This window comes from Pezoporus flaviventris, unplaced genomic scaffold (genome assembly GCF_033815535.1).
Source record: "Pezoporus flaviventris isolate CSIRO_AGI_PZ_B2104156 unplaced genomic scaffold, CSIRO_AGI_Pfla_v1 ptg000006l, whole genome shotgun sequence".
In the NCBI taxonomy this organism is placed as follows: Eukaryota; Metazoa; Chordata; class Aves; order Psittaciformes; family Psittacidae; genus Pezoporus; species Pezoporus flaviventris.
The window spans coordinates 2,929,996-2,943,816 of NW_026892554.1; the positions used below are offsets into that span (position 1 = coordinate 2,929,996).

At 50.0% G+C, this 13,821-nt stretch overlaps 1 protein-coding gene across 2 annotated transcripts in view; it reads left to right on the forward strand.

Moving 5' to 3' along the window:
• The window catches only part of IGDCC4 (immunoglobulin superfamily DCC subclass member 4), an 89,265-nt gene that overhangs the window by 55,447 nt on the left and 19,997 nt on the right, over nt 1-13,821 (forward strand). Inside the window, exons 5-11 of one of the 2 annotated variants that reach the window (XM_061446607.1) lie at nt 4,014-4,148; nt 6,607-6,762; nt 7,292-7,702; nt 8,413-8,577; nt 9,646-9,783; nt 11,171-11,344; nt 11,745-11,978. In XM_061446607.1, the coding sequence (XP_061302591.1) occupies nt 4,014-4,148; nt 6,607-6,762; nt 7,292-7,702; nt 8,413-8,577; nt 9,646-9,783; nt 11,171-11,344; nt 11,745-11,978 (1,413 nt within the window). The remainder of the gene's footprint in view (nt 1-4,013; nt 4,149-6,606; nt 6,763-7,291; nt 7,703-8,412; nt 8,578-9,645; nt 9,784-11,170; nt 11,345-11,744; nt 11,979-13,821) is intronic. The other variant, XM_061446608.1, reaches the window with a different exon arrangement.

Genomic DNA, 13,821 nt, shown 5'->3' on the forward strand with positions numbered 1-13,821 from the left:
CTTACTGCAAGCACGCTGATGACTAAAAAGGCCAATGTGGGATAGGCAAATCCAGCTGCAAAAAGCACAGTGAAAGGTCTCCTTGGGTGGTATAGGTGGGGCACGAGTCTTTCTACGTTGTCTTCTCCTCGAGACTAGTTCTGTGTGAGTTCTCAAAGGAGACAACGGCCTGATGGAGCGACCAATGTCCTGAGCCGCCTGCATGCAGGGTTGGGTCTGCAGCTTCCAGTGCCCCTTATCTCCTGTCGCTGCAGGGCTTTGCAAGCGTGGGTAAACCCCTCGGGATGTTTTAGGTGAGGCACAGCGTGCACGGAACTGGCCTCACCCTTGAGGTTTATCTGCCAGGGCCTAGCGAGCTTGGACGGTGCCAGCAAAGTCCTCAGGTTATAGGTTTGATGAGTGTCCTTCTCTTAGATGGATGGCCTTACAGGGCTGAACGAGCTCCATCTGCCCGGGTTTGAAGTTAAGAGTCGTCCTTCTCCTAGGATGGCTGCCCAAAGGCTGGTGAGCCCATCCTGCCCATGGACACACTTCGTCTGACCCTTCCGTTGAGACGCGTCTGGCATGGGAGACCCTACCGAAGATGTGTGCCGCCACCAGCATAGCTCCCGACCTCACAAGGGCACACAAGCTCTTTCCCCACGACAAGGGGGTGTCCGTGGAAGAGACACTTTCAGTAATAATCAGTAGCAAACAGATGTGGGGGCTGGGATAATGTGTTTTCCCAATAGCTTTCAAGGCTGAAGCCAGAGTTTTGTCTAGGGGAGAAGGAAGCAGAAATGGATGTTTGAGCTACAGGTGCCTGTGGCTGTTACCGCTCTTGGTTGTCAGAGGAGCACTGAGTTTGACTGTCAGGAAGCCCTCATGCTAACTCTCTTTCTATCTTCTACAAGGCATGGAGCTGCTAAGTAGCTGGTTGGTGCAGAGCGCTTTGGGTCTCCAGGTCTGGTTTCTCCTGACTGGTTTTCTGGCCACCAGTGAGCTCCTGTTCTATCCCTTCCAGAGCACCCACATTGCAGGATGGGCAGCACCAGAGGGAAGGGTGGCACATGGTGCTTCTGCAGGGCTATCGTAAAGTGCTGAAGCATTTCCTTGGTCCCTCCCCAGCCAGGAGAAGTCTGAGGCCCCAAGGAAAGGTGAAGCTATGGGCTGTGCCTTTACAGCAGCACTTCATAGTGGCTCTGCTGTACCAGGAGGTTGCAGAGTTGGGCTGATGGCTCCTGGGGCCGTTTCAGAGTGAGGATTTCTGCAGCTCATAAAATCCCTCTCCTAGTGACTGACAGCACGACAAGGCAGCTGTCCGGGGACCGAGTGATGTGGAAAAAGAGGCTTCACATGGAGTTTCTATAACCTGTAAAGTGCTTTTGCCAGCCAGCACCTGGGGCCGTACACCTGAATGCAACAGACAAGTGTTTAAGTCAGGTTTGAGGAGCTTTCTCTCTTCCTCTGCCCTAAGCATGGTAGAGAAAGCTGCTTGGAAATCTGGCAGGGAATATATTGCCATCTGGTCGGTGTTATTTTTTACTCTACGTTTATTTTTCCCCCAGCACTGCAGAAAAGAACAGCTTCTTTTCTCCAGTGTCTTCCCAGCACTGTGGCCTTCCTGTAATGGCTGCTATAAAAGCCTTTTCCTTCTGGTGCTTTCTCAAGTGTTCCCTTCCAAATCCTGCCTGGAAAGCTCCTTCTCCTTGGTCTTTCTCTGATGTTGCCTCATCCCTCTCTGCTGTAGAGGTAAAGGGTAGAGGTCTCGTGTGCTGGGTAGCCTCACTCATCTGATCGGTTCCTGCCGGAGTCCCTGCGCTCAGTTGTTTTGCAGGAGTGATGATTCCTCGTGGATTGCAGTGCTTTGTTGAACTGGAGCTGGAGTTAAAGGAAAGCTGTTGTTCCAGAGAGCTCTGGTCCTTCAGCTTACGTGCCTGTTGTGGAAGTTCTCGTGCCTGTTTTTGCATTAAGCCCATTTTCTGTCTCAGTAGTTCTCAAGCAGAGCCTTGGTGCTGCAGTTAAGAGTGACCAGGACTTTGATCTGTTTGTCAGTGAAGCCTCTGAATCCATAGGCTGATGTGGTTTCTTCTTGTTCCTCTTCTGTGCCCAAGTTGTCCTGCTGCGCCTAGACATGACGGTGGTGAGGCTCATGGTGTCTGTAGGTGTGAATGCTGTGAGCAGCTCATGTATGAACGTAGCAAAGCCCTGGCCATGCTGGACACACAACAGGACATTGTACATGCCTGTACACCCCAGGCCCTCTGTGTAGCACACTTGTTCCACTGGAAGGAGGATAGCTGGCTTGGCTTCCCCTTCGTGCCCCATGGCAGATCCCATTGCTGGTGTTGCCCACGGCTGGGATTGCAGTTTAGTGTGGTCCAGCCGTTGCCCCAGTGAGGACCACCGGTGCTCCTTGGTCTCTGCTTCCATCTGCTGGACAAGCTCTGGCTCCTGCTCTCTCCTGTTTTCCCTTAGTGCCTCAGGGGTTTTGCTAGCTCCTTTTACACTGTGCTCATGTAATACTACGGATGGAAATCCCTTCCACACATGTATGGGCTGCAGGAATATTTCAGTGTTGGGCCAACTCTGTTTTGCAAGACTACTGTGCTAGGGTTAATGGCAGCAAGTCTGGAGGTGGGCTGAGCACAAGGGTGCAGCAGTGTGTAACCTCCTGCCGTGCAGCAGGTCCGTGTGCTGAGGCCAGAGCTTCTCTGGTTTGTATCACAAAGTCATGTATGGGTGAGTGTTGCTTGGATGCCACATGAATGCTCAGCATGGACCAGGCCAGAGGTGCAGCACTGCAGATGCCATCTCCAGAAGTGACCACAGCAGATGGTAGAGGAAAGCATGTAAAACAACCTGGGCAGGGAGACTAATGTGCTTTGCTTGGACATCTCCCTCAGCATCTGACCTCAGTCAGGGGTGTGGAAACATCTTGGGCTGGGGACTGCATTGAGACCTTTGTATTTAAGAGTCCTTCATGGGTAAATGGGTCCTTCAGGAGCTTGCCTGAACTCGGGTTTTGAACTCTGTCGTATCTTAGGACGCTGAGGCTGTACTGTGCAAAAAGGTTCTGCTATTATTTGTTTGAGACCTGCTGCCAACAACTTTCCTGCTAGATCATGGCAGCAGCCAGAGAAGGTCTAAGAAGTGCTTGTGACTCCTCTGCAGTTATTTCTCCTTTCATGAGGACAACAACAAAAGGGTCCCTCAGAGTTAGACATGCTTGGGAGAGCTGGAATAATGGGGTTGCTGGGTTGTTGAGGGTTAGGAACAGTCTCGTCCGCTCAAGAGGGCTCCGGTTTTCATCTGACAACAGGAATTTGGCTGCTGCAAAGGCATTTCCTTCACCTTCCTTTAACCCCTGCTCAGCAGTGGGCAGACACAGGCAAGAAGGTTCATTTCAAGCAAAACCCATCTCCATCTTATACCGAAGACATTGTGCTATGCAGCCTACAGATCTTCCTGCAAACGCTGCTCAATTTACTGTTGGCTTGGGCTGTGCACTTTCTCCTCCAGCTGTGTAACGACTGGTTCAGTTTTCATGCCATCAGGTGAAGGCCTGGGCACAGGCTTGACTTCTCTTTGCTGCCATTTACAGTACAGCAGCTGGATGTTGGAATTTGTTTGACCAAGCTGCTAGATTGTTTCTGAGCTCTTACAATGCCTTGCCAAAGGGTGTGTTTGTTGCTCTGGTTGAGGATAGCGGTGTCTTGTCTCATCTAATGAACAAAACATCCACTTAGCAACAGGTGGTGAAGGTGCTGGGTTGAAACTGTTAATTTTCCATGTGAAAATCCTGAGGCTAATTTTTACTAGGGCAAGCATGGTGAGAGTAAATCTTCAGGACACCTCTTGTCCATTTCTTTAGCAAAAATACTGCAGTCGTGTCAAAGCAAGACCTGCTTTCCTCCTCCACCCCATTACCACACAGGAAACAACCCATGGGGTATCTGGGCTCCACATTCTCTGTTTTCCCAGGGACTTTGCAATTTGGAAGGACAGACTTTCCTTTTCCTTTTTGACTCCAGGCTCCCAGCCAGCAGGAGGAGATGTCACCATCATTGCTGCTCCTGAGAACACCACGGTGGTGGCTGGGGAGAGCGTGGTGATGGAGTGCATGGCGGCTGCTGATCCCACCCCCTTCGTCTCCTGGATACGACAGGGTGAGCATGAAGGACAGGGTCAAGTTTTTGTTGTCCAGAGGAACCTGTGGATACTTCATGTTTAAAAACATCTATCCAGAAGCTGGAGAATCTGTGGGACTGGAAGAGCGCTTGTTACAGCGGTACCTAATGACACGGGTGGTGTCGCAGTGGAGGGTGTCCTTGCTAAACTGGAATTCCTAATTAAATCTAGAAGGTTACAAAGCATGCAGTTCACTTTAGAGTTGGTTGACCTGTGAAATATATGCAGCTCTAATGCCTGGATGCCTTTTGATCTAAATTAGTCATCCTTATTGTATGAGATTGATCAGTGAAGGTCATGAGACGGGGTCAGGTCTGTGCCACTCCTACACAGATGTAGAGGTTAGTGGGGATTCTGTGGATCCATCTTTGCATCAGAGAAATAACTTGGATGATCTTGCAGGATTATAAAACATGGCAAGGTTTTAATCCTTGCAGTGGCTGGGCACGCTGGAGGGGTTTTGTTCACAACCTTACTGTGGTCACATTGGTAATGGAGGGATTGAGCAGAAGCTCAGGTCTCATCAGAGCTGTACAGATGAGCCAGGCCGGCACACATTACCCAGGGCTGATAGCCTAAGTTATGAGGAGGGTGCTAGTGTCACTTCGAGTGTCACATCCATCAGATGTGTTTCAGGGGCTCTGCCTGAGGATGTTCTCAGCTCAGGAGTTGATTCTTCCCCATAAAAGGCTCTCAGTCATTTCCATAAATCTGGGTCGCTATTTAAGACTCCTCTCCCCTGTAACCGTTTATTGTGGTTGGTCTTCAGCCCAGACTTCTCCACAGGCAAGGATTTTAGTGTATATAAAAACTTCCTCTTCCCCATAAAAAAAAAAGGCTCAAAAATACCTCAGAGGATACAGCTTTGGATTAAATGTTCTGGCAGAAATGTTTCTGGTTTATCCTGTGCACTCCACTATTCCAGATACATGCTAGATCACTTAATCATTGCTTTGCTGGGAGCTGCTGATGCCTGTAGTAGAGTAGATATTGTTAATCATCACTATGAAAGTTTTTGAATGGGGAGGAAAAGGAGGAGGAAGGGTTGATGAAAGAGTTCCTATGAAAGAGTTCCTCGCATGCTTTAAAGTGGTGGCTTGGTCTCCCCTGTGCTTCCCGGTGTGGACTCTTCAATTAGAAAAGATGGATTAACAGTGTTAGCAGTTCTGTGTTATACAAGCATGTTTCTTTCCAAGGCTTCATTAAGGAGCAGGCTGGGTTACTGGGCGATTAGTCATGTAGGTAACACTGAGGACTGTACTGCCAGGTTGCCAGTTTGGCTCTTGCCAGCCGTGGTGGTGTCAGCTAATTGCTACCATCTGGAGCCAGGCTTTCAAACTGCTCCAGTGTAAAAGGGGTGCACAGATTTTCCCCTCCTCTAAGCATGCAGCCACTGAACTGTGAAGCCATCTAAATACCCCCAAACTGTGCATGGAGGGGGCAGAGGATCTGATCTCAGCTGCATTCCCCGCTGATGGTGCTAAGTAGGTGCAGCTGCTCACAGTGAAGGTGGAGAGCTTGCTTCTGTCTGGATACAGGCTCAGCTGGATCTCTGAGAGGTAAAGGCAAGCCAGTCTGAGGTTTTGCTGTCTGAAAGACATCCATGCTATTGCAGGTGGAGAGGGACAAGGTCTGGTGTTGCACAGCTCTGCACAAACTGGCTGGATGTGCTAGAGCTGGCCATGGGTACCTGACCTCCCATCTAGTGCTGAGAATAAGCAGTGCCCAGCACCAGCCTTTGACATGCTGAGGAGCCCAGGGCTATCTGAAGTTGTAGAAGGATGGCTCATCTCCTGGCCAGGGAGCCAGAGCCAGCCTTTCCTCAGTCCCTACTCAGCAGTGCTGAGCATCTGGCCAGGAGAATGGGAAGACAGCAGCTCATGGCCCAAGGACCAGAGCCCCAAGGAGAACCAGGAGTCTTCCTGATACCCTGCAGATCGGGAGCCAAGCTGGGGGCAAAGAATGAATTGGGAAGCTCAGTAAATTTGGGATCATGTCTGGGACCCAGAGGAGGGAAGAACCCCTGAGCTGTTAGTGATTCAGTGCTCTTGCTGACATCTGCATTAACGTGCACAGGGGTCATCAGGCAGATCCAGGAGCTTTTCCAAGATGTGTGTTAGCACAGCTTTTCCTTGAATGTGCTATTCCTAGGGGTTCTCATTGCAGGCACACCCTATGTATCGGAGACTATTTTGATCCAAAGCAGAACAACCGGTTATTACAGGCTAAACTGAACCTTGGGCCAGTGTTGGCTTGGCTGGCTGATGCTTGATCAAACACTGAGGGGTGTCCCAGCAGGAAGCCTCCTCTGGGCTGGGGTTTGGGATCTGGGGGTCTCTCCATTCCCCAGCTGTGATCCTCGCTCCTCACAGGCCCTCATAAAGGGGGGGCCTCACTGGGGCTGCCTCCCACATTTGTGCACGTTTCTTCCTGCAGATGGAAAGCCTGTTTCCACGGATGTGATCGTGCTGGGCCGGACAAACCTCCTCATCCCTTCCAGCCAGCCCCATCACTCCGGGGTGTACGTCTGCCGTGCTAACAAACCCCAGACCAGGCAGTTCGTCACAGCCGCAGCTGAGCTCCGGGTCCTTGGTGAGTAGAGAGCAGAGTAAATGCTCCAGGTAGAAAGCCTGACCAGGTAGGTGTGGGTTACATGGACCAACATCCAGGAGGTCCCCAAGAACTTGTGACTGTGGCCTGTGCTGGGTAAGATGGGAGGCAGGTTAGAGCCAGGAGGCCCTGGGCTGGGCTAGCTCTCAGTGGGAGTGTCTCCTCTTCAATTTGGGGTTTAGTTCCTTGCATTTACTGAACCGTTTTATGCCTTATTCTTGTTCTCCAGGGTTCCCTCATGGAAATCTGTATCAGCAATTAACTTTCAGTATCGTGGAAGCCAGCAGGGAGAGCAGCCTAGGATCAGGGAACGCAGCACATGATTGATAGAGAATTTATTTTTCCTTTTGGACAGAGTCTAAATTAAGCCTCTAGAGTCTGCCTGGCAAATCCTATCTTGTAAGCAAAGCTGCTACTGAATAAAACATAGCACCGAGTGGGGAGGAGAAGGGATTTGCTTTGCTAGCTTTTCCCCCTCCTTCCTGCGTTAATTTGTCCTCTCTCCTCCCAGCTACACCCAGCATCTCCCAGGCTCCTGAAACCATCTCACGCACCCGCGCCAGCACAGCCCGGTTTGTGTGCAAGGCAGAGGGGGAGCCAGCCCCAACCATCCAGTGGCTGAAGAACGGGGAGGCCATCCTGTCCAACGGGCGGGTGAAGGTGCAGAGCAGCGGGAGCCTCGTCATCAATCAGATCGGCCTGGAGGATGCCGGCTACTACCAGTGCGTGGCTGAGAACAGCCTGGGCATGGCTTGTGCCACTGCCAAGCTCTCGGTGATCGTGCGGGAGGGTTTGCCCAGCGCTCCCAAGAAAGTGTCAGCCGTGTCCCTCTCCAGCACCACGGTCCTTGTGTCCTGGGAGCGGCCAGAGTACAACAGCGAGCAGATCATCGGCTTCTCCTTACATTACCAGCGAGCTGTGGGTAGGTGTCATCTGCCTCTGCAGCTCAGCTGTGGGGCAGGTACAAGGCATAAGGCACAGGTTGACTTTCTCTCCCAGCTAGTGACAAGTGTGAGGCAATTCCAGTTAGTTTAGCCCTTTTCATTGCAGGTAAAGGCATTTTCTCTTGGAGTCAGTGTCCATCTGTGCCAGTGCCTGTGGATTAGCCAACATATATTAACCTGACCAGCAGCAGCATGTCCATGTGGCTGAGTTGTCTGGATTCTGGAAGCTTCTATTGTTTACTTTTTCCTCCAACACATTGATTTTAGATGCAAAAGGTGTGATTGTTAATGGAGGTACTAAATAGCTACATTGTGCACAGGGGTATTCACTAAATTATTCACACCCAGAATCTGAAGGGGGGTCTCTTGGGGTCTGTCTTCCCAAGCAGCCAGCAAGCCAATACTCTTGCTGAACTGTTGCCAGAGCTCCTCTGAAAATTAAGCTGGTAACATCAGTTGCCTTAGCATGAATTAAAGAACTTGAGTCAAAAAGGAGATGCAAACATTGAAGCACTGAATGTTTCTGCCTGAAGAATTCACATAAGAAATGTGCAGTTACTGGGGGAACTGGAGAAGATAGAGGGATTTTTAAGGTGGATTTTCACTATGGACCTTGTGAGTTAAGTGGTGTTTCAGGGAGTGTTTTGGCAGCTCGCTGACCTGCTGATCAGTGTTTCCTTTGCTCTAGGAACAGATAATGTGGAATACCAGTTTGCTGTCAATAATGATACCACTGAGCTGCAAGTCAAGGACCTAGAGCCCAATACCAACTATGTCTTCTACGTGGTTGCATATTCTCAGCTCGGAGCCAGCCGGACATCCTCTTCCATCATTGTTCAGACCCTGGAGGATGGTGAGTACTGGTGCCTAAAAAATGGTCTTGGCCTGTTTCATGGTGAGCATTGGATATGCTATGGAGAATTGTATCAGCTCCTAGAAACCTAAACTTGCTTGCTGCTCCTTCTTGTTAGAAGCCCTTTAAAAGCAGCCCCAAACAACAAACCGAACCACACAAAAGCAAAGCACTCTGGTCTGATCATCAGCTTGGGTGATGAAGAGCATGAAAATGACCTAGCTGACAGTATGGCTCGTGAGAATCCTTCAGGAACTACAGTCAGCTCCTCTGGGCTTTCATCTAGCTAATGCAGTATTGCTCCAAACTTGACTCTGGGCCAGGCTTGATTTCAACTCGGGAGAAAGACATCTACTGCAATTTGTAGGGGTGGGAGCAGCCTGGAGGTTGGATCCCTTAAGAGCCAGTAGTTTGTGTTGATTTTACCACTTATCATGGAGCATTTTGCAAGCAGTAAGGGCAGAGTGCCAGAAGGACAGCAGCCCAGCAGGGGAGGATGTGTACAGCTTTCAACAGACTGCAGGACAGAGGCAAGGAGTGATGATTTTGGCAGACCTCATGCAAGCCCCTGCTATGCTGCAGGGTCCATTATGTGGTTTTAATACTCCTGACACAGTGAACTGCGTGGTCCCACATGTTTGTGTCTGAAGCCTGAAAAGCTGAGTTGAAAGCGTGAAAGCTGCTTGCAGAGCTGTGATTCTTGAGGGAATGGGGATTCCCAGGCTGAAGTCTGGATCTTTGAGCCATTTCCTTTAGTGTCTCCTTCATGTTCCATAGGCTCATTAGCTGGTCTGTGGTAGCCTGCCCAGTTTGCAGTGCACGTGGGGTCCCTGGGGAGCAGTGATCAGCCTGTTGGAGCTGAGCAGCCCACCATCTCCCCTCCCCAGACACCACACTGATGCTCTGAGCTGTTGAATAGCTGTGGGGTATTGGTTCCCCTTGGGCCAGAGAGCATGTTACCAGTGGCTGTGGCAGGGCCAGGACCAGGTAGTGGCCTCCAGCCAACTCCAAGAGGTGGCAGAGATGTGTTGTCCTGGTCTTTCCTGACTTCTCCTTGTTTCTACCCAGTTCCTAGTGCTGCCCCTCAGCTGTCCCTGTCGAGCATGACTCCTGGTGACATCCGTGTGACATGGCTGCCTCCCCCTCCAGAGCTGAGTAATGGCAAGATAACAAAGTACAAGATCGACTACTGCACCCTCAAGGAAGGTGAGGAAAACACTATTTAGGGGGTTGTGTATTCTGCAGCAGCAGTGTTAACGCTTGAGGGGAGGAGGGACAGAGGGACCCCTTCTTACCCAAGGGAGGAGAACAGCCCTCTCTTAGCCTTGCTCTGCTGGTGCTGTGCTACTTCACCCTACTTTGAGGTCTCTTCTGTGATCATGGAGGAGCCTGTGTCCGCAGGGGAATGGTCTGGTGCTTGAGTGTTTGTGCTGCCCCATGAATGTCTAACCCTTTGGTGCCATCTGCACTGTGTATTTTGGGAGAAAAGCTTTGTGCTGGTTGGGGCAGAAGGGTAAATGCATTTTATTCCTTTAAAAAGGAGTCTAATCAAAGTGATCCTTGTAGATAAAAAGCAAGTATCCTGGCCAGGCTGTGTTGTTCTGTTGTTGAGTTTTCTTTAGGTTTATATATGTTGTCAGGCACTCTCTTCAGCAGGGATGGTAACATTTACCTGTGCTGGATGTGGCTGTTCCAATTCCATGAGGACTGGCTTTGCAAATCCTTCTGGGTATTTGCTCTTAAATGCATCAAAGCTCTGCAGCTTCTCACTTCCCAGGGTCATGATTCTTACCAAGAGAAGGGTGGGGAGTGTGATGAAGTGCTGGATGTGCTCCCATGGGTTTGGTCAGGATTAGTAGTCTGTGCTGTGACTTCTGGCTCTTTGATTTTCACTCTGAGCCTGCATGTGGCTCTGTGGCATCGTAAAACCTTGGAAATGTTTACAGTGCAGGGCTCACGCTCAGCAATATGCTGTTGTGTAGCAGGGACGGTGCTCCCAGCTGACAACAGGTGAAGCTGCAAAGCAAGACCTTTGCATTCAGCAGACATGCAGTATGAATCTTCAGCAAGATCCATGAGTTGTTACAGTGAAAATCCCAAGCCATTCTCAGTTTAAATTTCCTGTTACCTCCCTTACGAACTCGGGTGGGCTGAAGAGGGAGATACAAAACCTCAGCCTGGCCTGAGTGGAGGTGTGAATTCTGCAGAGAGCAAGATTGCTGGACAGTTCTGGTTCAAGTTAAGGTGAGGATTTTAATACAGCAGTGAGAAGCACTGGAGTCAGCTACCATTGACAAGCACGTGTTCTGCCATCACATCACCAGCAGCAAGGTTTCTGACAGCTCCCCTCCAGGCAGGCGCAGTGGTGCTGAAGGCAACGGGTAGATTTGAATGTGATGAAGGGAGTTGTCAGTCAGGATGTCAGCTCTGCCCAGTCTTCAGCTCTAGTTTGTCCTGGTGGCATGAGATTGCACAGGGCAAACCCAGCCCACGGCACACGGGCCTTGTGGGGGGGAGTTGGGCTTTGTGGCTTCTTCTGAATTTCATTTTGAGTGGGAAAACTGTGTTTTCAGTGGTGTCCCCTTGGTTCCAGCAGATCAGGTAACCTCCATTGAAGTGGGTGGAAATGAGACACAAATCACCCTCTACTCGCTCCATCCCAACAAAGTGTACAAAGTGCGCATCGCGGCCAGCACCAGCGTGGGCTACGGGGCCCCTTCCGAGTGGACCCAGCACCGGACTCCTGACAGAGACAACCAGACACATGGTAGGAGGCTGGGTAATGCTTGAGATTTGGGGCAGGGTGTGCAGGACACTGGGGAACTTGAGACATAATCAGATACTTGCTTTCATTAGGAATTACAGCTGCTGGTTTTGGTTAGAGCAAAGCACTGACCTTTATTGTTCTGTTCAGCGACCTCTGTATGTCTTGCTGCTTGCCTGGGTAGAGGGTCTTTCCTGCCTTCAGGTGCAGCTGTGAAAATTCTTAAGGAAGAAAGAAATCCTTCCTGGCCTTGGTGGTGAGGGAGAGGTGTGAGGAAGGGCTGACTGTGAACTGGAATACTTCCACTGCCTGGAGAGTGGTGAAGTTCACCACCAAGGCCAGTGGAGCAGGGAAATGGAGACAAGTGGCTGAACATTTTTCTCTTGTCTCGTTCTTCTTCCAGTTCCATTTGCCCCAACAGAATTGAAAGTCCGAGCGAAGATGGAGTCTCTGCTGATAACATGGCAGCCCCCAGCCAACCATGCCCAGATATCTGGCTACAAGCTCTACTACCGGGAAGTGGGCCCAGAGGAGACCAGCGATGAAAACCCTCTGGATGGTGCTGAGGATGAGAGCTGGGACGTGGGACCCATAAAGCTAAAGAAGAAAGTGAAGCAGTACGAGCTGACTCGCCTAGGTTAGCTGCTTCCTTCTCTTAGGAGTTGGTGTGGAAACCCAGGGTCTGTATCTTGCACTTCATAGCAGTGCTTTGGGATGCTTCCAAGAGTTGGCTGCTTGGCTGCTAATGCATAGGACCAGGACCATGTGAGCTGTTTTAAGAGCCCCCAGAATCATGTCTGACGTGGGGTGTTTGGGGCTTGCTCTGAGCAGAGTTTAAAACACAGACGTTTCTGATACCAGTGTAGCAGGGGTTGTATTTTTAACCAAGGGCTACTAATACCCTTAGTATACACTAATAAATAGATCTGAATCAATTAGTGTTTTTATTGTGTCACCATAAAGAGTGCCTAGATTAAAATCTCCAGTCAGGACAGTGATCTCTCCTTCTCTGTGTGTTCTGAAGAAGCTCCATAATTGCATGCTGTTTGAAACCTCTCTGTGTTAAAATGCAGAGATGGGATAATTCACAGCATACTAATTTGGGATCAGTATTCTCCTCCACCTCCCCCTAAAGGAAAAGGGACCGAATAGTGAGTGTCCATGGCTGGAGAACAAGTCTGTGCCACAGTCAGATCTGCCTGCCTGGCTAACTGCACTTGGCACTTCCCATGAGGAGGTGATGTTTCTAATGTCTAATCATACTCATTAGTTGATTTGCTCATGGATACAGGATGGAGAGTGAGGAGAGTCATGGCAGATCCTTGAAACAGGATTCTACTTCTTAGAGTTCTTCCATCCCTCACTTCATGCTTCGTCCCTGTGAGCTGAGACTGCAGGGCTGGTGTATCTTGTGCTGGTTCATCTTGTTCATCCAGCATGTATATTATACATGGTGTAAAGGTCAGGCTGCAGCACCTGGAAAGATAGTTTGTGTCATCGCTAAGTCGGTTTCCAGCTATGTTGCAGCCATCCTGCCAGTGAGAGAGTGTTAACAGTTATGAGTTTCTCTGAAGAATTTAGGTCTGTAATTACTGCGCTGAGGAAACCACATGTGAACATCATCATGCTGCTCTAACCACTGGCAAGTCAGTTAGCAGAGGGACTCAGGAATGGGCTGAATTGATTCCAAATGCTCTGGCACGATGATGCTGAGAAGGCTGCTTGTTCTTTGTAATTACTTCCTTAAACTTCCTTAAATTTGGGCATCCGTCAAGCCCTAATGGCTTCCTTATGATTGTGGTGGTTGCGGATCAGCTATCATTGTGTCAGGAAGAGAGTCTCAGGTTTCTTTGAGCCGTGGATGTTCTCTTTTCTCCCCCTTGCACTGTTGAATGACGTGCTCTTGCATGTGTACAGTAAAGGAAGGGGTCAGGAATCTGGCTGTGCTGAGAAAGGCAGGGGTCTGGACATGCGACAAGGAGGAGGAATGGTTGGGATTTAGATGGGTTTAGTTTTATGGTGGGCAGGTACTTACATCTGCGTGAGGGATTCTGTAGGCAGAGTGGGTAGCAGGCTCAGGAGAGGTTGGCAGCCCTAGTGTGATCTGTGCTGCTGCACTCTGCCTGATAGGGAATCAGCCTGGGGATTTCCCAGCTCAGGGATGATGAGGATGATGATGAGGAGCAGTCCAACTCCCTCATCACTGCAGGGCTGACCAGAAGTTAAAGCATATTCTTAAGGGCATTGTCCAAATGCCTCTTAAGCACCGACAGGCTTGAGGCATTGAACTCCTCTCTAGGAAGCCTGTTCCAGTGTTAGAAATCATGTCAGGAAATCCCAGGGTTGGCACTGGGAATACAAGGCTGTAGCTTAGGCGTGGTTGCATACTATGGCAGTGCAAACAAGGTCCAGCTTCAGATGGAGGTGGATGGGTGTGTAGAAAGCAGCTTAGGACACAGCTTCCTGAGCACTGTTATTCT